General features: G+C 40.8%; 1 protein-coding gene across 8 annotated transcripts in view; it reads left to right on the top strand.

Moving 5' to 3' along the window:
* Positions 1–22,469, top strand: part of CHD2 (chromodomain helicase DNA binding protein 2) — a 127,128-nt gene that overhangs the window by 93,180 nt on the left and 11,479 nt on the right. For 7 of the 8 annotated variants that reach the window (XM_021099370.1, XM_005666295.3, XM_021099369.1 and 4 more), the window contains 9 exons: positions 1,062–1,200; positions 1,396–1,546; positions 2,681–2,803; positions 4,003–4,131; positions 5,542–5,682; positions 8,272–8,406; positions 13,084–13,262; positions 15,410–15,509; positions 18,071–18,284. In XM_021099370.1, the coding sequence (XP_020955029.1) occupies positions 1,062–1,200; positions 1,396–1,546; positions 2,681–2,803; positions 4,003–4,131; positions 5,542–5,682; positions 8,272–8,406; positions 13,084–13,262; positions 15,410–15,509; positions 18,071–18,284 (1,311 nt within the window). The remainder of the gene's footprint in view (positions 1–1,061; positions 1,201–1,395; positions 1,547–2,680; positions 2,804–4,002; positions 4,132–5,541; positions 5,683–8,271; positions 8,407–13,083; positions 13,263–15,409; positions 15,510–18,070; positions 18,285–22,469) is intronic. The other variant, XR_002345976.1, reaches the window with a different exon arrangement.

Raw genomic sequence — 22,469 nt, 5'->3', positions numbered from 1 at the left:
CAGAATATTTTTAAATTTTCCCCACCTGATAAGTTAAAAATGCTGTGTGTATATATTTAATTTGCATTTCTCTTATTATAAATGAGGTTGAGTATTTTTCACCTGTTTAGGAACTGTATATATTTTTCTAGGAATTGTTTCTTTATCTTTTGCCCATTTTTCTATTGCTATCTTTTTATTTTACAGATAAGGAAACTGAGATCCAGAGAGGTTAATAACTAGAAGTGAGGGGGAAAAGGGGCAGGAGGTAGTTTGTGCAGATCTGGGAATAAATCCTAGATTTCTGATCTTCAGAGACGGTGCCATTCCCATTTTACCACATTCAGTTCCAGCTCCCATCAGTATTGCTGGGAATAACATTTGCAAGTGAAATTCTAGTGGATTATATAAGAATACTTAAATAATTACTTATAATTGTGTGCCATTTCATTGACTTGAATATTAAAAAAATAGAAACCTTTTCTTAGGTTTTGAGCCATCTTTTCTCTCCCAGGCAGGTGTCATTATCTCTTGGATTTCAACTTGGACTCTTTGGTTAGAGCTGACTGCTTTGTTTTTACTTTTAGGATTATATTAATTTGAAATTAGGGCTAGGATAGTAGCATTTCCATGGCTTTTTCTGTTCATCATTTCAAATGTGTTGGGTATTAACTTGATCTCATACTTTTTTAGTAGAGAAGATCATCTTCTAAACCACTTTAAAAAATTGTTGATGGGATAGAGTAACAAAAGAAAAAATTTAAGCATTAATATTACTCCTTTAAAATCATCTTTCTTTAATTTTATTAATTTTAGAGCAAAAGTATAAAACCAATAGGAAGATTAAAATACAGTTATAAACACTTAGTAGATTAATAATTCTAAATATGAAAAAACTAAATTGTTTAGAGATTATTTTACAAACATTAATTGGGAAAGTTCTTTGCCTTACTGATGATATCTTCAAATTAACAGCCAGAGATGTAGATTGAGGGACTACGAGTTCAGGATTTGTCGACATATGTTTTCTATGAAACCTCAGCAAATTCTCACTTAATGAATGTGTAATTGGTATTCTTTAGGGAAAGGACCAGGGAAAAAGAGAGGCCCAACAATCAAGATATCTGGGGTTCAGGTTAATGTGAAATCTATTATCCAGCATGAAGAGGAGTTTGAGATGCTGCATAAATCTATCCCTGTAGACCCTGAAGAAAAAAAAAAGTGAGTATAATGTGTGCCCATGCATGGGTGGTTGTGCTATTAGAAAAAGCTTTAAAGTTCACTGTTATGTGTAGTCACATAGTATTTTCAAAGTCTTTTCTCCAACATATCAGAATGCTTTGTGTTCATTTGTGTTTGTTTCCAAATGAGAAAGGCCCCTCTTCTGATGTCCTCCTGCTGTTGAACTCTTTTCAGGTACTGCTTAACCTGTCGTGTCAAAGCTGCACATTTCGATGTGGAGTGGGGAGTGGAGGATGATTCTCGCCTGTTGCTGGGAATTTATGAACATGGCTATGGAAACTGGGAGCTAATTAAAACGGATCCAGAGCTGAAGTTAACTGACAAAGTAAGTAATTCTGTGATGTTGGAGATTTATAGAAGATTTATTATGGAATCACTATTTTTATATTGATTACTTATTTTTAACTATTTTCTGTGGGGTGGGGAATCAAATCGGAAATTAGTGCAATAGTGAATTTCTGGGATTTTTTTATCCTTTGAAAACTTGTCGTCTTTAGTGGACTGTGACAGTTTTTATTAGAGATGAAGATGATAGCCAGGTGTAATTCTGGGGAGTTTATAAGAGAGATCTAAAAATTCTGATTTTTATTATAGGTCAGATCTCATTGCAACAAATACCAGGGTAAGACTATTAATAATAAAAGCATTCTTCAGCCTTAGTTGTTGGCACTGTCTTTAAAAGTGTATTTGAAACAACCATAAAGCGGTTCTACACATGAAAAAAGAATGAGCCACACCTTGGTATTTTTTGTAATGGAATTAAACACTAGCTGTACTTCTCCCACAAAATCGAGCCTCCCACCCTATCCATTGCACATCAGGCTACCGAGTAGTAAGGCCGTGCTCAGAGCTGTAAGCAGGGAAAGCTGACTGGCTCAAATTTTAGTAGGATGTGCTCCACGTTGTGCTCCTGGCAGGGCTTTTCCTGGCACGTCAAACCATGCTCATCCCAGGTGCGATGTTCTAAGAGGGTGACAGCACCCTGCCATAAGCACTGAGACCAAATCCAGTCTGGCCTGAGAGGTCCAGCTGTGTCCTGGCATAGCTCATTGCTCTCCGGCAATGCTCTAAGAAGCATTTTCAATCTAAAACAAAGCTTTAACCTAGCTCCAGGGATTCCCTGCTCCTGGAAGGAGGAAATCCACGACGGCTGGGATGCTCTAGCAGATGAAGCCAACAAGCCCCTCCTACCTGAGTTGTTCTACCCTGTTAACAGCACAGGTAGGAGCCAGTGGGAGAGCTGGATTTCTCCATCCCATTTTGTAAAACGAGAACGGCTCGTAAGGGATTTGCAGTGACTGGGAGCCATGGACATGAGATAGGATCTGAGGCTTTTTGTCTGTATTTCGGGTGGTTGGGGAGGGAAAGGACTGCTCAGTTGTTTGTCATCTCTATTTATCCTGATCCACTAACCGGGACGTGGGCCATGCCGGGTGCTTCTCTTCCTTTCCTGTTGAAGATTCTGCCTGTGGAGACAGACAAAAAGCCCCAGGGAAAGCAGCTGCAGACCCGAGCGGACTATTTGCTGAAGCTTCTCAGGAAGAGTCTGGAGAAGGAGGGGGCCGTGACAGGCGGGGAAGAGGTGAGTGCAGCTGCCAGCCGGGTGTCCTCCAGGGGCCTGAGGCTCCAGCCCTGCAAGGTGAGGTGGGGGGGGAGATGCCCTCGCTGGGTGCCGCACAGTACCTTCTCCTTGCTAGGTTTTGCTAGAAATTAATAGAAATGTTCATTTAATAATTGACCTAAACATCTTGGCAACTTCCTTACAAACCCATTCTCCTCAAATATTGCCTCAGAGTAATTCTCAGCTCTCCCCCTGCCCTTGGTCCAGACACATTGTTGCTATTTCTTTATGCTGCTTCCTTAATTTTGGAACTTCGTTTTTTGTTACTTACTATGTGAATATCACTGGGTTTGCCTGCTATTAGAGTTGACACAGCTATTTTGTAGTCCTGGGTCCCAGTTAAGGCAGATAGTGGTTTTCAGTTACCATTGCCTTACTTGCTCAGTGAAAAACATGAACCAAGTTGCTAATGGGCTCACTGGAGCTTTAACTTCTTTTATTACTCCACCTTTTCCTTTTAGTTCAGAACTAGAAAAATGAGAATCACAGTTAGGAGACGCTATAAATCACAGCCGGTACTAGCAGCCTTTGTGTGTGAGTGTTCCTTAAGTGCTCTTAGAGCTATGCCATTTGTATTAATTAATTGCTTTGTATCATAAACAAAGCAAATTTGGGGGAAAAAAATCCTAATCCTGTACTTTGGCCTTATTCATGTAGTAGTATCATAAGTAATTATAATTCTCCAAATAATATGTTGAGGATATTCTATAACTTAGGTCCTGGAGAGACAGATTAGATCATGATTATACTTGATTAAGTCATATTTGATTGAGTAGATAAGTACTTTTTCTCTACTTTTAGATATAGCATGCTTCTAGGTTTTTTAAAGTTTCTATTATTGTCTTTTACATATTATCTTTATTTATCTCTTTGTACATAAAGTGTTTTCCCTTCTTTGAATATTATCTTTAAATTGAATTCCAAAAAAAAATAGACTCAATCAGTCAGTGTTTTTGTGCGGTGCAGGATGTGTATAAAGCTTGTAGCTTCCTTTTCTTTTTTACTCCTTCAGATAAAATTGGTTGCACTTCTTTGAATTTCCTCTGAGTTTTCTTGTTTGAATTATATGGCTGCTACTCTTCCAAAGAATCATAATGTTATTTGGTCAAGTTTTGAGGGACTTGATTTGTAGTTTTATTACCATTTTCTTTCCCTTTCAGGCCAAATTAAAGAAGCGGAAGCCTCGAGTAAAGAAGGAAAACAAAGCACCCAGGCTGAAAGATGAGCATGGGATTGAGTTTTCATCTCCTCGACACTCAGATAATCCATCAGAAGAGGGAGAAGTAAAGGTATGGGCTGGGCGTCAGTGGAGATTTTCTTTTAAACTACTTTACTGTACCAACTGATATAAAGCCATTTGAAATGTATTTGGTTTACATGCCAGAGTAGATAAAATGAAAAGAGAGGAGTTCCCATCGTGGCTCAGTGGTTAACGAACCCGACTAGTATCCATGAGGACGTGGGTTCTATCCCTGGCCTCTATCAGTGGGTTAAGGATCCGACATTGCGTGAGCTGTGATGTAGGTTGCAGACGGCGCTTGGATCCTGCATTGCTGTGGCTGTAGCATAGGCTGCCAGCTGTAGTAGCTCTGATTTGACCCCTAGCCTGGGAACCTCCATATGCCTTGGGTGTGGCCCTAAAAAAAAAAAGAAAAATAAGGAAAAAGAAAAAATAACGTCCCTGCTTAACCTATGAGAGAGAAAATATAGTTGCTCATTTAAAACAGCAATTAAAAATCTATCGATAATGCAAACAAATGGAGGGAACCATGCAAATTTTAATGATAAAGGGGGAGTTCCCGTCGTGGCGCAGTGGTTAACGAATCCGACTAGGAACCATGAGGTTGCGGGTTCGGTCCCTGCCCTTGCTCAGTGGGTTAACGATCCGGCATTGCCGTGAGCTGTGGTGTAGGTCGCAGACGCGGCTTGGATCCCGTGTTGCTGTGGCTCTGGCGTAGGCCGGTGGCTACAGCTCCAATTCGACCCCTAGCCTGGGAACCTCCATATGCCGCAGGAGCGGCCCAAGAAATAGCAAAAAGAAAAAAAAAAAAAGATAAAGTGCAGTTGACATCCACGCTCATTGTTGGGAGTTATAGGGAGTGGTGGAGACTGTGGCTCATGCCTAATGTGTAGGAGCAGCTGTTATGCAGTTCATTTCATTGTTGGACCAAACAAAACTCGTATGTGGATCCAGTTTGGCCCAAGGCTTGTCAGTTTGTAAACTGTGGTCTAAGCAAAGTGAAAAGTAAATTGGTAGCATTCAGTGTGTTGTTTCAGTGAGCAACAACTTATTGCTCTTCAAGTGCAGTTGCACTTTGAGATTAGTTCCAGGAGGATCAGCAGTGGGTACATGAACTAGCATGGATTTGAGTCAAGCGTGCATGAATTCATATACTAGCAACCTCACCAATTACTGCCAGGCAAGTATATAATCTCTTTGGTCCTCAGTTTTTTCCATCTGTGAAATGGGAATGGTAATGCCTCTGTTGAAGGGTTGCTATGAGAAGTTAAGAGATTTAAGCGAAGAGCATCTGCCTCTGCAGGCTTCAGTTTAAGTAGGTAGCTTTAAGGCTGTTTGCTTGAAAACAAGATTCTGTGGATGTAGTCATGAACCATTGGGGCAGTGCTTTTTTCTCCAGAAAGCAAATGAGGAAAGTTAAGGGTTGTGGCAAAAACTCATAGCCTTGTTTGTTTTCTAGGATGATGGCTTAGAAAAGAGTCCGATGAAAAAGAAACAGAAGAAGAAAGAGAACAAGGAGAACAAGGAGAAACAGATGAGTTCTAGGAAAGACAAGGAAGGGGACAAGGAAAGGAAGAAGTCAAAAGATAAGAAGGAAAAGGTATGTGTGTCATTCTACTTACTGAGATGCCCACAGCCTTTGAAATTCCCTTCTAGGATTTAGAAATAGAATGGGGTTTGAGAGCTCTGAAATAACTGTCTTTTTATGAGTGTATCCCAGAAGAAAGGATGGGACTGTCGGGCGATGCCTGCAGCTCTCCTGCAGAGAGAGGAGAATGTATGGGTTTGGGATGTTTTGTAATACAGAAGCCTTTACTTGCTCTTTTATTACACATTTCAGAGGGGTTGTTTGAATGGCATAGGACAGGTGACTACTTGATGCATGTTTTCTGACTCAGGGTAAAAGAGCACAGTTCACAGATGAATCTGAGTATGTGAAAGGTTTAGGATTCAAATCAATTCTATGAACAGTTAAGCTTTTGGAGTAGAAATGGGTGAAAAGCCCTACTGTTCTATCATCCGCACATTGGGGTTTTAAGAAGTTCATTCCAAACCATAGAATTCTGGTAGTGTTGCATCTTTCTGACTTTTGGCAAAGTGGGTTTTTGTTTTTGTTTTTGTCTTTTCTAGGGCCGCACCGGTGGCATATGGAGGTTCCCAGGCTAGGGGTCTAATCGGAGCTGTAGCTGCTGGCCTACGCCAGAGCCACAGCAATGCGGCATCCAAGCCACATCTTCGACCTACACCACAGCTCACGGCAACACCAGATCCTTACCTCACTGAGCGAGGCCAGGGATCAAACCTGCAACCTCATGGTTCCTAGTTGGATTCATTAACCACTGAGCCACTACGGGAACTTCTGACAAAGTTGTTTTGCAGTTAATCTTTAATCATAGTTAAAACACACAAACAAATAATTGCTTTAATTCCACCAACCAGTTATGACTCTAACTGATTTTTTTCTTTCTTTCTTTTTTTTGGCCGCGCCCACGACATGTGGAAGTTCCCAGGCCAGGGATCGAACCTGTGCCACAGGAGCAGTGCAAGCTGCTGCAGTGATGATGCCAGATCCTTAACCCACTGTGCCACAAGGGAACTGAACTAACAGTTCACTACACCACAGCCACAGCAATGCCAGATTCGAGCTGCATCTGCAGCCTACTTCACAGCTCAGGAGCAATGCTGGATCCTAACCCACTCATTGAGGCCAGGGATTAAACCTGCGTCCTCATTGACACTAGTCAGATTCATTTCTGCTGAGCCACAACAGGAACTCCAGGAACTAGATTTCTTGATGAGCACCTTTGGAACATTTTTATTATGTGTGTAAGTACAAATGCAAAATAAAAATCAGACCAGATTAGGTAGCCTTTTATCCCCACTTAGCAATATATCATGAACAGCTTCCCAAGTGAATAAATACAAATTTTGGAAATAAATAAACATTTTGGAAGCAATTTAAGTCTCCCATATTGAAATTCTATTCACATTTCTTTCTTTCCTTCTTTCTTTCTTTATTTCAGGCTGCACCTGCGGCATATGGAGGTTCCCAGGCTAGGGGCAGAAGCAGAGCTGTAGCTGCCGGCCTAGGTCATAGCCACAGCAACCCCGGATTCTAGCTGTGTCTGCAATCTACGCCACAGCTCATGGCCACACTGGATCCTTAACCCACCGAGCAAGGCCAGGGATCAAACCTGTGTCCTCATGGATACTAGTCAGATTCATTTCTACTGAGCCATGGCGGGAACTCTTCATTCAAATTTCTAATGTTATAAACTGTACTGTGATAGATACCTTTCTTTGCACTTCCACAGAAAGACACTCTTTTTTTTAAGGTGAAATATCAAAAAAATAAAAGCACAAAGAACAATTTTAACGACATCCATGTATACATTGCCTAGATATTATAACTTTTGTTAACATTTTTCATGTTTACTTCATGTGGCTTTCTTTCGGCTGCTGTATTTGGTGCTCCATGCACTCATTACTAAGACTCCCCTTAGTTGAAGCTCCCCTCTGTTACTTCTCCCAATTTCATCACTCTTCTTCCCTCTTTTCTCCTTCATAACACTGAAGTTGGTGTGAAACCTTCCTATCCATGTTTTTAATACCATTGCTACATAGTATGTAATCATAAGCAAAGTGTAGTGCTATTTTATGTTTTTAAATGTTCATACATAGTTATTTTTTATATACCTATCTATATGTATCTGTATCTTCATCCTTCTCTACTCTTACGTGGTTAAATGAACTTTATCCATGGGATTCATGTAAATTTCAATCACTTACAGTTTTTTAGTTAATACAGTTTCCAGAATCAAAGTGTATGTTCATTTATAAGCTGTTAATAAAAGTTGCTACATGCTATTCTGTGAGAGCTCTGCCAGTTTACAATCTTAATCGCTTGATGACATTTTTGTACATTTTATTTATTTAAGCCAAAATAGCATTGAGAAACCTAAAATAAGTCATTATAAGTTTAGAGACGAAAGTAGAAAAGATGTATGATTAAGCTGTTAATTCAGTAGTTTTGGCTTCATTGTATCTCAGGAGACTTTATTTTACCTTTAAAAAAAAAAATAAATAACGGAGGCCATCCTGTGTACCCACTGTAATGATGTGACATAGGTAAGAAGTTCAAATTGTAAGACAGGAATGTCAGTGACTCCTTGTAACTCTTTTTTAAAAGCCTAAAGGTGGTGATGCCAAATCTTCAAGTAAATCAAAGCGATCTCAGGGTCCTGTCCACATCACAGCAGGAAGTGAACCTGTCCCCATTGGAGAGGATGAGGATGATGATCTGGACCAGGAGACATTCAGCATAGTAAGTCCTGAAATTGAGGGACACTGGGGTCTACAGCCACAGTGCTTGCCAGGGCTCCGCCTTTCATAGTTCCTGCCACACAATCTCAGTCGTCTAAGCATTAGAACATTGCTTTGGAAACAGATTGCTTCTAATATCTAAAGACCTCGTGCTCTGGGATGTGCTGGTAGGATGAGATTTTCTCACTCTACCTCTAGTGAGAAAGAATTTTAAGAAAAGTATTTCATGTCTTTGCTCTTGGTCAGAAAGGCTGCAGGAGCCCTTCGAGGCGTTTGGAAGACATGCGTGTTCACTGGGCTGGATTGATTGAGTGCTTGCTCGGTGTCAGCCCCTTGAATTACAGTGCTGAAATAATAGCTCTTTCCAGCATCTTAGACTACGTTTGAGCAGGGGAGGTAGATAATCACACAAACTGTGTTTGTGCTCCTGTGATGGCCAACAGGGGAGAGAGACCAGATGCCAAGAAAGGGATTTGACCAGGCCAGGGGTATCAGGAAGGCTTGTTTAATTAAAGAGAGATCTTCGAGTTGGGTTCTGAAGGAAGTGGGAAAGACAACAGAAGAGAGGAGGGAAGAACACACCAAGGCAAGGCCCGAGCTCACCCAGAGGCCATGTGGCAGGACTGAGGGTGGTGCACTGAGGAGTTGCAGGGGGCTGCCATGGCTGGAGTACTGAGAGCACGGGAGCAGCTTGGCGTGAGATGAAGCTGGGGTCCTGGCTGCTGGGGTGAGCATGGCCTCTTCTCCATGCTTCCATGTTGTGGTGCTGGGTGTTAAGACATGGCCTGGCTGTGGTCCGTCTCCCCTTAGGAGATGGGGAAGGTGAGAGCAGCGGTCATGGACCAGGTTGTGCTGGGATGGAAACAGGCAGGTGCATCCTCAGGGCCCGTGGCCCCTTTTCAGAGCTGCACGTGTATGTTTCATTGTGCGGCACTCGCTTCCCTTCTGGACCTCTCCTGTGATCTCTTCCTCCCCAAACTTCCACACATCACAGTTCATTTGAACAGTTAATTTAGTTTCAAAGAGAAAACAGACCTTCTTCCAAATCTCAAGGTGTTCCTGCTCTGGGGCAGCAAAGCATAGAATTTTGACTTCATCCTGTTAGGTCGTCTCTCTCTTTATGCTTTTCTCCTTGTTTCCTAAAACCTATATTTTTGTGTGTGTGTATTTTTTCTCTTTACACTTATTTCATTTTTCTTAAATTCCTTTAGTCTTCTGCCTGTGAGCTCTCTGAGGGCAAGTATCATGTCTTTATGAAGTATATGTAGATGCTAAAAGTATATCAATAAATGAGTAAATTGAGTAAATGAGTAAATTTATTACATAACCAGCTCTCTGATCTGTTTCCTGCTTCTCCCTTAGCCCAATATTTCTAAGAGAAAAAAACAAAAAACAAAAAACAAAAACCTAATGCTTGAATGGTACCTTACGACCATACTATTTAAAAAATTGCTCTTACATATTGGCTCATTTGCTCTTTTTTGGGGGTGGGGGGAGCTGCACTTGCAGCATGTGGAAGTTCCTGGGCCAGGGATCGAATCTATGCCACAGCAGTGACCCAAGCCACTGCATTGACAATACCAGATCCTTAACCTGCTGCACCACAAGGGAATTCTGCTCTTATTTTTATTTTATGATATCTTTTAAAAATGGAATGTAACATGCATCGACTTAGCTATCATGAAGTTCTCCCAAATCTGGAGTTTTTTGGCTTAAACCTTAATGTTGAAGCTCCTAATCGTGCTTTTTGTTAACCTTCCCAGAAGTGACTACAATTCTAAATTTGGTATAAATCATATCATCATGCTTAGGCATGATTTTAGAATTTTCTGTCTCTAAAGACTGTAATAGCTCACATAAACAGCCAGGCATTGTTAGTGTGCTTTTTGTGTATTTTCTCCACAACAACCTGTAAGGTGGATAATTATCTCCATTTTCCACTTTAAAAAATAAGATGAAGAGAGTTAAGTAACTTGTCCATGTCACACAGTTAAGCTGTAGAGCAAAGATTTGATCCAGGCAGTTTGGCACAAGTGTCTGGGTTCTTACTGTTGTTCTGCACAGCCTCCCTTGTGTCCGTAAACAACATATACTCTTGCTTTCTGTGTTTAAAAACTATAAATGCCACACTGTATCTTGTAGCTTCAGTTTCTTCCCTCACATTTACACTTTTGAGATTTATCTGTGTTAATAATTGTCTCTGATTTCAATGTTTTTTGTCTTCCACAATTCATTCCTTCTCCTATTGATGGATATTGGGGGTTTCCAAATGTTCACTACAACAGATAGGCTGCTGTGAAATTAAATGTTTTCCTGTACATATGTGTAAGAGCATCTCTAGTGTATAGCTTAAGCAGAAAAGCTGGTATTTCTTTGGGTCTGCGCATATACTATCTTATTAAATACTGCTGTAGAGTTCGTTTTCAAAGAGATTGAAGAAATTTGCACTCCTTCTAAGCAACAAAGTTTCCAGTTGATTCTGAGTCCTGGAAACACATGGTAATTCTGACTTAGTTTTTGCCGATTTAAGATGTATGAAGTATTGACCAGTGGTAGACTTGAACATTTATTTTCATATTTATTTGGCATTCATGTTTCTAGTGAATTGCCTATTCATATCCTCTGCCTATCTGGGTAATTTTTCTGTTCTTACTTTTTGCATAGGAATCCTTTATACATTCATGGCACTGATTTTTTAATCTGTTAATAGTCATTCAAGTATCTTCCAGTTTATTTTGTGTCCTTTTAAAAAATTGAAATACGGAGTTCCCATTGTGGCTCAGCAGGTTAAAAAACCGACTAGTATCCATGAGGATGCGGGTTCGATCCTTGGCCCTGCTTAGTGGGTTAAAGGATCCAGCAATGCCATGAACTGTGGTGTGGGTCACAGACGTGGCTCGGATCTGGTGTTGCTGTGGCTGTGGTGTAGGCTGGCAGCTGCAGGGGTCCAATTGGACCCCTAGTCTGGGAACTTCCATATGCTGCAGGTGTGGCCCTAAAGACAAAAAAAAAAAAAAAAAATTAAAATACAACACTGAGAAATAGATTGTAGGTATCTAGCTGTGGAAATTATCCCAAAGTGTTGGAAATTTGTCAGATTTTCATTGTTTTGAAATTACGTGGACATGTGCCTTGTTAGTTCATTATTCTTAGTGGCTAACAGCTATCCCTGGTAGATCAGAGAAATTTTCTTGAATTATTTTGTGATAATTCCCTCCTCAGCTCTTAGTTTTATCCTGTTTTTTGGATATTAGGCTCTTGGAGTGGTCGCTAATTTTATCTTTAATTTTTTTTTCCATTTCTGTTTTTTTAACTATTTTCTTGGAGATCCTGTCAGCTTTATCTGCCATTATTTCTTTGGAAGTTTGCATTTCTCCTGTCATGTTTTATTTCTAAGGTCTTTTTTTTTTTCCATATGGTTCTCTTGAATATTTTTTTATTTCTCTTTATTTTCCAGAATTCATGTTAGATATTTTTCACATGGCTTGGTAATTCTTGATTGTCTGTTCATATTTAAGAGTAGGAACTAAATATCTGATTGAGCATGTGTGTGAGGCTTGATCAACTTGGAGAGTGTTCTCTCTAGGGGGATCTGACTGAGCTGCTTCCTTGGGGGACTTCCAAGTATATTGTCAGCATCTTTTGGTTCTTTCTCTTGGGTGGTCAGATTTTGCGGACAAGAATCTTTCAGTCTCTTGACTGGAGGGTTAAGGCCTGACTTTCTTCATTCCAGAATCTGAGAGACAAAAAAAAAAAAAAAAAAAAAAAAAAAGACTGGGTGGAGGCTCATATAATATGCATATGTTCACATATGCTGTTTACAGTGTGGTAGCCTTGCTGCTCAACTATGCCCGTGTAGCTCAGTTCATCTTCTCCAGAGAATAAACTTCATATTTTTGGTTGGGCAGTATGGGAGATCTGGGTGTCTATTGCGAATCTGAGTATCCGTTCTTCTAGGCAGTCTTAAAAACCCATCCTTATTTTCAGCCCTCACCCCTCCTTCCAGAGAGCTTAGCCTTTGGGGAAACTTAGCAGTATTAATCAGGTTCGTTCTCAGCTGTCTCCACTGCTGGCTTAGGATTTTGTTTCTCAGGTCTACCAAGTCATTTCACTTGCTGCCAATATTTTGTTGCTATTGTTTTCTCTCATTTTCCCTGTCTTTGTGGGCTTCTCTCTTCTTAAGGTAATTCCTTTACTGTTGTTTTAGTGGATGGGGAGGGGGAGAAAAAGATTCTTGTGTTCAATCCATTATCTTTATCTGGAAGCCTTTCCCTCAGTTTCTTTTGACTCTAAAGGACTCATAAATACTTTATCCTCTGGTTTTAGGTAGTAGTGATGGGAGGTTTTAGGTTATGTCTGTAATTTTGCATCTCCTTTGATCTTCATGATGGTCTTGTGAGATCATCATGCCCTTCTTGCACATGAGGAAGCAGCCGTGCTTGAGAGGCCAGGTAAGGTGTAAAAGGTCATTGCTCCAAGTGATGGAGCTGGGACTTGTACCTCAGGGTTCTCTGACTCTAACAGTTTTACTTGTTCACTGGCTTTACCTGCTTTTCCTCTAGTTATTATATAGCCTGAGGTTGGGCTGTGTTTCCTCTGGGAATTTAGGGGCACCATACGCTCAGGAGATGTCTTTGCTGAGGATGTTTTATGTTTCTACTCTGTTGGCCTGTTCCAGTGTAAGGAGAGGATGAGGCCTGTGAAAAAGGCACTGAAACAGCTGGATAAGCCTGACAAGGGGCTCAATGTGCAAGAACAGCTGGAGCACACCCGGAACTGCCTGCTGAAAATTGGAGACCGGATAGCCGAGTGCCTTAAAGCTTACTCAGACCAGGAGCACATCAAACTGTGGAGGAGGTAACCAGCCTTGGCCTCAAGTTGCCTGGTTGGATTTGATGACAGAGTGTGTGTTAGGGATTCTATTTTCGTTTTATAAAACATGACATAGCCACCTAATGAAAATTTTTTTTTTCTCAGCAAAAGCCATCTATTGGCAACATACTTGCAGGCTTCAGTTTTCTTTTCCTGAAACAGACCACTCCTCTGAGGCCAGTCTTTTGAATGGGTAGGACGATGTCATTATTTTATGGGAGAAATACAGTGATACTGGATTTGCAGGCCTGTTCTCAGAATAAAGACTCAGCTTTAAACCGTGGAAGGGATAGAAATCTAATTTCATTACTTTAACCACCTCAGGTTAATATTCAGGTATAATTTAATAACTAATTGGCTAAAAAAAAAAAATTAACTAATTGACTAGTTCCCTACTACGTCATGAGAGGAAACAAAGGCTACAAACCACCAGAGCTGTGAATTCTCTTCTCTTTAATAGTTGAAGAATTCTGCTAGTAACGTGGGTCAATGCTGTTAACCCAGAACTTTAGTTTGTAAGACATTGTGACTTACGTATATTCATTTATATATTCACTTTTGATGTTTTTAGAAAACATGAATGGTATTTCTCGAAGACAGTTGTAACATTGTCTCTTTCCATACACCACAGTTGCTTTGAACTCGTATAGTTTATGGTTAATATAATTATCTTTGTATAATATGCCTAATATCAATGGATTGGTTTTTGAGTAAAAAAGGAATCCAAGGAAACCTGTCATTATGCTCTCCATAGCATGCTTCACACTCGTTTAAAAAATTATTAAGTTTTGAAATGTTACTTTACTTCCCTTTTACACTGTAGCCAACTACCAGATAACTAGCCATCTGATTTTCTTTTTACCTACCTGAATCCCTATTGGAAGATAGCAAAACTCATCATAGTGCATAGATCCATGAAGCTAGGGAATATTGTGCACTGGGACCAGGCTGTGTTTAAATGCACTGGACACTGTACACGGTGGTTCCAGCCAGCTGTTTAAATGCACCGGACACGGTGGTCCCTTCAGTTCATAAGGAGTTGCTTGCCCCCTAGAGAGAAACTGTCCATCATAAGGTGGTAATTGGAAGACCAAGTATAGTAGGAATTACAAGAAGGAAGCACACGTAGAGGAGTAGTCAGGGAGGTAAGTCTTCTAAGGGGTAGACATGTACGCTTGAGCTGCTTAGAGGAAGTGAGGTCTCAGGCTCCAGCAAAGGCTTGAAGTGTGCAGGGACTGGGAGGGTTTTAGGGTTTACAGGCAGTTTGTTAAGATGACTGAAACCCTATTGGAGAAGGCTTTAGAATGAAAGGTAAATGGCTTTCCACATGATGCAGCAGGTTTACTAGTCAGGGAACTGGCACAGTGTCCTCTGAGTGACATGGTGCAGCATGGTGTGTCTGCTCTGTAGAAAGTGTGATGGGATGTGAGCCTTCTTTTCCATTTCATGAAGGGTAGCTCCTTGTTCTGCATACTTGTTTATCAGCCTCTCCCCTGTTGATGGTAATGCCATGCTGGGGGAGTACAGTGGAATTGGAGTAGAGGAGTCCCTTGGAGTTTTAAGGAAGAAATGACAGGCCTTGGTGATGACAGCTGGGAAGAAAGAAGGGGAGGCAATGCAGAGATGCCCAACTATAGGTCCCAAACTTAGGAGATGGTGATAGTGATGGGTGGCACGGCAGAATCTGGGAAATGCAGAAGGTGGAGGAAGACTGAAGTTCTAGGTGCCAGTGAAATAAATTAGAGGAGTTTTAGCTAAGAGACAGAACTGTCGTTCCCAGACCCATCATTCAAACTCTGTTGACAGTTGCATCTAAAGATGCCATTTCGTATTGATGCAAAGACCTTAAAGATTATTTCTATAACTCAATTTCTATACTTAGTATTCCATAGCAAAATCCAATAGCATAGTTCTCTGCTGACCTCGCAGATTAAGATCCAGCATTGTCACTGCTGTGACTTGGCTCACTGCTGTGGTGTGGGTTTGATCCCTGGCCCAGGAATCTTCCACATGCCATGGGTGCAGCCCACCGCTCCCCACTGCCCCCCCAATTCAGTAGCATGCCATCCATAAAGAGAATAAGTAGTTATTTTTTAAATCCTATAATTTACCAGAATTTTTTTTTTTTTTAGGAACCTATGGATTTTTGTTTCCAAGTTTACAGAATTTGATGCTCGAAAATTGCATAAGTTATACAAGATGGCCCACAAGAAAAGATCTCAAGAAGAGGAGGTACAATACAAATTTAATCTTGATTCATACAGATAGAGACTAATTCCTCAGAAATATTAATTATTTTTTTTTCTGGGGAGATGATCATAGAATTGTAAGGAAGTTGGTACTAGAAAGGTCACTGGTTCTCTGCCTTACTTTACAGATGGAGGTCCAGGTCCAAGAGGGGGTGCAAGACTCCCCAGGGCCTATCCTGTCTTGTACAGTGGGCTTCTTCACCCTGCTAGCAGTACAGTTTGTCCAGGTGCTCTGCTAGTAGTTAAACTAGCAATTAAGACCCAATGGATAAAATAGCCGGTGTACTAGAACCAGACAGTGTTGAAATCCTCACAAGAGATTACTCTGTTTTTAAGTCCTAAAAACATTTATTCACCAGGCTTTTTCTTCCATGTACTCAAGTCTTATGGTAGTTTACAAACATGACTTCTGATATGTAACAAAGTTATGGGCAGCACATACTTTCTCTCTTCTTTTCTGGGCCATGTGTACTTGTCCTTCCAGCTTTTGTACATAGGGTCCCAAGTGCTCATCTAAAGGAGTGAACATGAGGAGGGGCCCAGAAGCTGCCTCCCCTTCTTTGCTGTAGGGGGATGGACACAAAGTGACTTGGCCCGTTCCTTGTGTGGGTGTGTCCTTTTGCAGATCTGCTGACCCAGATTAGTCATGTAGGGCCAGTCTTGAAACATTTAATACTCGCTTCACTATCATGTCAGCTCTGTGAAGGCAGAGGTTTTATGTCTCTCATCCTCTTCTGTGTCATCAGCACCTGCAGTGGTGCCAGGCATAGCTCTGGTGCTCAGAAGTATTTGTTGCATAAATATATCCTTTGCCCAGCAGTGTGTTCCATTGTAGAGTAGCGCCCTCAAGTAGTCTGTAATTGAATTTTACGTGGAAGAATGTGATATAGCAGTAGTATACAGGATAATAGGTTAATATTACTGAATGTTAGCATAAATTTTATGCATTGTAAAAAGTCTTTGAATGACTAGCCAGGAAGGGCCCCAGGAGGGAATAAAATAGTTGGGAAAGGCCCTTTAGGAGAGAGTGAAAATTAGGATGAGTGTTTGAAGTTGGGCAAATGATGTCAAGGGTTAAAGGGCTTTATTAGTCTTGGTGTCAGAAGTTAGAATGCGGCGTGACTCACAGAAGTAGTATAGTATATATTCACAACCTTTCTAGGGGACAGTCCAGTAAGATTGACCAAAAGACCAAAACATGCAATCTCCTTCTAAGAATTTAGTTGAAGGCAATAATTAAGGATTTAAACATGTTTATGTGGAAATGACTTGATATAGCCATATCAGGGAGTACATAAATACTGTGGAAATAAGTATTCACATAAGATTTTTCACAATACATTAAGTGAAAAAAGACTGTCAAATAATTTTGTTCTAAGAAAACGCACACGTGCACACACACGATTTCCTCTACTGTGGTTTTGCTTTCCATGGTTTCAGTTAACCCGCAGTCAACTATGGTCTGAGAATACTAAGTGGAAAATGCCAGAAATAAACAATTCATAAGTTTTAAATTGCACACTGTTCTGAGTGGCATGATGAAATCTCATGCTGCCCTGCTCTGTCCTGTCTGGGACGTGAATGGTCCCTTTGTCCAGCATATCCACACTGCATGTGCTCCCTGCCCATTAAGTAGCCCTCTTGGCGGTCAGACTGACTGTTGTGTTATCACAGTGCTTGTGTTCAGGTAATCCTCACTTCACTTGGTAATAGTCCCAAAGCATAGGAGTAGTGATGCTAGCAATTCAGATATTCTCTTATTATGCCTAATTTGTAAATTAAACTGTCTTAGATATGTACCTATATACAGGGTTCAGTACTATTGGCCGTTTCAGGCATCCGTCTGGGGTCTTGGATGTATCTCCCATGGGTAAGGGGGACTGGACTGCTGTATATAAAGGGGGACTACTGAATATAAATAAACACACAAAATGGCTCAGAAAGACATGGACCAACGTATTAACAGTAATTCCTTTGGTGGTGAGATTTTAGGTCACTTCACATTTCTTTTTTTTTTTCTGTTGTCTTTGTGTTGAAAATTTCGCTTGTGTGGTAAAGATAATGGTGTAACAAACATGTAGTTGTTTAGCTTGATGACTTTGGCATGGAAACTAGTTCCTACTGGACCACTCAGAAGTGGTTGGTTCTAGTTAGCCTCAGGAAGTTAGTGGTCTTAGTTTTATGTGACCCAAGAGCAATCTCTGAGAAAGCTGACAGTCTGGGCACCTGTTCCTTACCCTGTGCAATGATGTCCAGTGGTCCGTGCCCCTGTTCTGACAGGTCCCGGTCAGTGGAGATGGGCTTCCTTGTAGTGGCCTGGTATACTGGGGTCGAGCAGCAGGTGGAGCTCTATGAAGTTGTTCATGCTCTGAGAGCTCAGGGGGTTTATGAGCATTTTTTCCTAAGAAGGTAGTTAATGGCAGGGAAGCGAAGAGAGACTTGTCAGAGGTCAGAAGGGAAGTATTTAAAGGTGATGATGTTTTTACTGTTCTTGGGAATTCCGCTTGAGATCCTGAGAGTCTTTGGTTTCCTCTTAATCTATAGGAGCAAAAGAAGAAAGATGATGCGATTGGTGGTAAGAAACCATTTCGACCAGAGGCCTCAGGTTCAAGTCGGGATTCCCTGATGTCTCAGTCTCACACCCCACACAACCTTCACCCTCAGAAGCCTCATTTGCCTGCCTCTCATGGCCCACAGATGCATGGACACCCAAGAGATAACTACAATCACCCCAACAAGAGACACTTCAGTAATGCAGGTGGGTCATTAAGTTGAGTTTTAAAAAGTGGTGCCAGGGAGTTCCTGTCGTGGCTCAGCGGAAACGAATCTCACTGGTATCCATGAGGATGCAGGTTCAATCCCTGACCTTGCTCAGTGGGTTAAGGATCCGGCATTGCTATGAGCTGTGGTGTAGGTTGCAGATGTGGCTCGGATCTGGTATTCCTGTGGCTGTTATGTAGGCCATTGGCTACAGCTCCGATTCGACCCCTAGCCTGGGAACCTCCATATGCCACAGGTGTGGCCCTAAAAAGACCAAAAAAAAAAAAAAAAGAGGTGCCTAAAGAAGAATCATGTTGTTTTCCAAAGATGGTATCTGGACCTTTGTGCTTTATTCTCTCCATCACTTTTATTGACCTCTTTTTTTCTCAGTGAGATAGAATTGGAAATAAAGATTCAAAAGGCAGCTAATTCAACTTTTAAGAACACAGCCACTATAAACAAAAGACATATGAGAGACTGAAGGAAAATGTTTACATTATATACAACAGTTGAATGGTTAAAACTGCTAATATGAAAACCTCTTATAAATTATTAACAGAAGGATAACCAAATAAAAAATAAGCAAAGGTCAGGTAATCCTATAGAAGAGGAGATTCAAATGGCCAATATGACGAGGTAATCAACATTGTTATTAGGGAAATGTAAATTAAAGCAGCAATAAGTTAACCAATTTTTTTACCCATTCAGATCAATAAAAATTAAAACAGCGAAGGTCACACAAATTGCTCAGAGTATGAATTGCTACAGTCTTTCTAGAAAATAATCTGAAATATCTAAATACATTTTAGACACTCCTTTCTGGGATTCTCTTCTGTAGAAATGTAAACACATACATGCATGAGGATGCTGTTACCGACTTATAATGGCAAAAAGCTGGATATATGACTGCCCATTGATAGAATGGTCAGATGAATAGAGGGCATCTGTACTCTTATTTACAATATTAAAAAGAATGAGCTGGCTTTATAGGTTAAAAAAAAAAGGAAAAAAAGTAGCACTAGCAACAAAATCCTGTTGTGTGTTTAAATTTATTCAGGGGAAAATCAAATAACATAAGCTTAACCATTTTAAATGAGCAGTTCAGGAGTTCCCGTCGTGGGGCAGTGGTTAACGAATCCCACTAGGAACCATGGGTCGCGGGTTCGGTCCCTGCCCTTGCTCAGTGGGTCAACGATCCGCGTTGCCGTGAGCTGTGGTGTAGGTTGCAGACGTGGCTCGGATCCCGCGTTGCTGTGGCTCTGGCATAGGCTGGTGGCTACAGCTCCGATTCGACCCCTAGCCTGGAACCTCCATATGCCGCAGGAGCGGCCCAAAGAAATAGCAAAAAAAGATAAAAATAAAAATAAATGAGCAGTTCAGTGGCACTTAGTACATTCTCACAGTTACCACCTGTATCAAGTTCCAAAACACTTTTGATCACCCCAAAGAAAACCCTGTAACCATTATGCAGTCACTACTTATTCTTTCTGCCCTCTCCCCAGCTCCTGACTGGACTGCCACCAGTCTGTCTTCTGTGTCTGGATTTACTTATTCTGGATACTTTTATTAATGGAGTCACACAGAATCATACAATATGTGTCTGGCTTCTTTCACTTGGCTTCTGTTTTCAAGGCCCATCCTTGTTGTAGCATGTATCAGTATTTCATTTCTTTCTGGGAATAATGGAGTAATACCCCATTGTATGGTTAAGCTACAGTTTTTTCGTTGATTAGTTGATGGACATCTGAATTATCTCTGCTTTTTGGCTGTTGTGAATTGTACAGCTGAGCTCATTTGTGTACAGTTATTAGAGTACCTGTTTTTAGTTCTTTTAGGTGTATACTTAGGAGCATGAAGTTGCTGGGTCATGTGATAATTCTGTGTTTAACTTTTTGAGGAATCACCAAACTGTTTTACATCATATTTGAATAATATATTTCTATAAGCATAGGAAAAGATGTGAAAGCAACATACAATAGCAGTTACCTTAGGCTGGTAAAAATGTGGGATTGGAGGAAATTAATAATTTCTTCATTCTGTATTAACTTCACTGGTTACAATGAGCATGAATACTTTTAGAGACAAAGTAATAAGAAGGAAGAAAGCATATAGAATAAAACCTAAGAAGAATACTATTTATATAGAAGCATAATATAAGATTTTACAAAGAGCCAATATTCCATATTGATCAAAATAAAATATACGTTTCTTTCTAAACTTCACTGTTGGGATTCTATTTGATTTTTTTTTTTTTTTTTTTTTTTGAGTACAGCTTAGTCTTCTGATAAAATTCTCAAGCTTTTAGAAAATCGATTTTCTCCATCTTTTCCTGTTTTTTGGAACACATTAATTATAGGTATTGAAAAATTCTTGCCTGCTCACTCTAATATCTGAATTATTGTAAGCCATTTTGTATTGTCTGCTTTTTTTTTTTCCTCTTGGTTTTCAGTCATACAGTCCTGTCTTTTGGCATGTGCCTAGTTCTGTTTTAAAATTTTTAGACGCTCCAGATGATGTCACTTTTCCCCAGAGAGGATTTACTTTTCCCTCTCCAGGCACATTGTCTCAGTTTAGCCTGCCTTTGGTCCCCCCCTGTTCCTGGGGCTTGGCTCTCCAGGGTCCTCAGGCAGATGGCCTGCTGCACTCTTCTCCTCCCCACTGGCAGGTCTTAAATGCAGATCTTGGTTTCCTTGGCACCATGAGACAGCCCTGAACCACTCTGCTTTTCAGAAGGTCTCCAGCTCAGCTTTTTAGTTTCCTGCTCCGTTCAGATTCAGCAAATGTTCTAAGGGAAAGCTGGCTGTGTGTTTGAAGTCCCTCAAGCTTCCAGGGTCCCTCTAACCTAGAAAGACCAACAAAGGCTCTGCTGCTGTTTCTGTTTCTCTAGCAGTGGTTCTCTGCTGGGAAAAGCCCAGATATTCTGCTTCTTGCCTGTGTTCAGAATCACAGATCTTTCCAGTGGCTGCAGAAATCAACTCTTACCACCTCTTTGAGGTTTACTCCTCTTTGGAATCTTATTCCTTCTAGTCTTCATTGCTTTGGCTGCTCTTTGATGTCTTTAAACAGATATTTTCTGTTTATCTGGCATTTCTTACTGTTCTTGGCAGAGTGTAATTCTGCTGCAACTACTCTAAATTACCTGGAAGCAGAAGTTCCATGTATTTTAATCTTAAAAATCTAAGTTAATTGGCCACTGTTTTATTGGGGGGGGGCAGTGTGGGCAGCAGGTAATGACTGTACAAGGTGGTTGGGAAATGTTTCCATGTTCTTAGATGTAGTTGTATTAGTTATACTGGGCTTAGACTGTTTTTATGTCATTCATGTGATGTCACTGATTTTATAGTCTGATCCTTTAGAAGAACTCTTCTTATTAAGCTAACCGTGCTTTTTTATTTAAACTTTGAACTTCTCACCCCTCTCCTTAGTAGTCAGGACCATGGAGGGTCCAAGAGGAAACACACTGTTTACTTTCTCTGGAAATAAATGACTTGGCTTGAGATTAAGCATCTCTACTATACCACAGGCATTGACACCCTGCTTGAAATCTTACTTCCTAGTTGGTTTGAAGCCCTCTTCAAATGATCCTTTCATGTTGTGAAGGTGTCTGTCTGTTGTTTGTTAATTCTTAGGTTGAATAGTCAAAAGTTTTTTACTTCTTGGTTCTTTGGCCTGCTCTACCCTGGGTCAGTAATGAATTTAAGCCCCTGGTTATTTAATGGTATACATATCTAAGGTGCACAGGTTCCTTTATGGCATTCCTCTTTGGTTCTGTAGAAAGATGCTAGATGGCCAACAGAATGAGTAGAGAGAGATTTGGTGACGTGTTTGGTCTTAACAAATTGTAGCTAAACGATGGGTTTATCATGAGGCCACGAGGTTCCTACGGTTAAGCCTCTGTATTAGCTTCCTGATACTCTTGTGACAAAGTACTACAAACTGAGCAGTTTAAAATAACAGAAATGGGAGTTCCTAGGAACCAGGGTTTGATCCCTGGCCTCGCTCAGTGTGTTAAGGATCCAGAGCTGCCATGAGCCGTGGTGTAGGTCGCAGATGCAGCTCGGATCCTGCGTTGCTGTGGCTGTGGTATAGGCTGGCAGCTGTAGCTTGGATTCGACCCCCTAGCCTGGGAACCTCTGCAATGCCGTGGGTGTGGCCCTAAAAAGCAAAAAATAAAAAATAGAAG

Source organism: Sus scrofa, chromosome 7, assembly GCF_000003025.6.
Source record: "Sus scrofa isolate TJ Tabasco breed Duroc chromosome 7, Sscrofa11.1, whole genome shotgun sequence".
In the NCBI taxonomy this organism is placed as follows: Eukaryota; Metazoa; Chordata; class Mammalia; order Artiodactyla; family Suidae; genus Sus; species Sus scrofa.
Note: the sequence above shows the minus strand (reverse complement) of the source record. Positions and strands in the feature narration are given on the sequence as shown.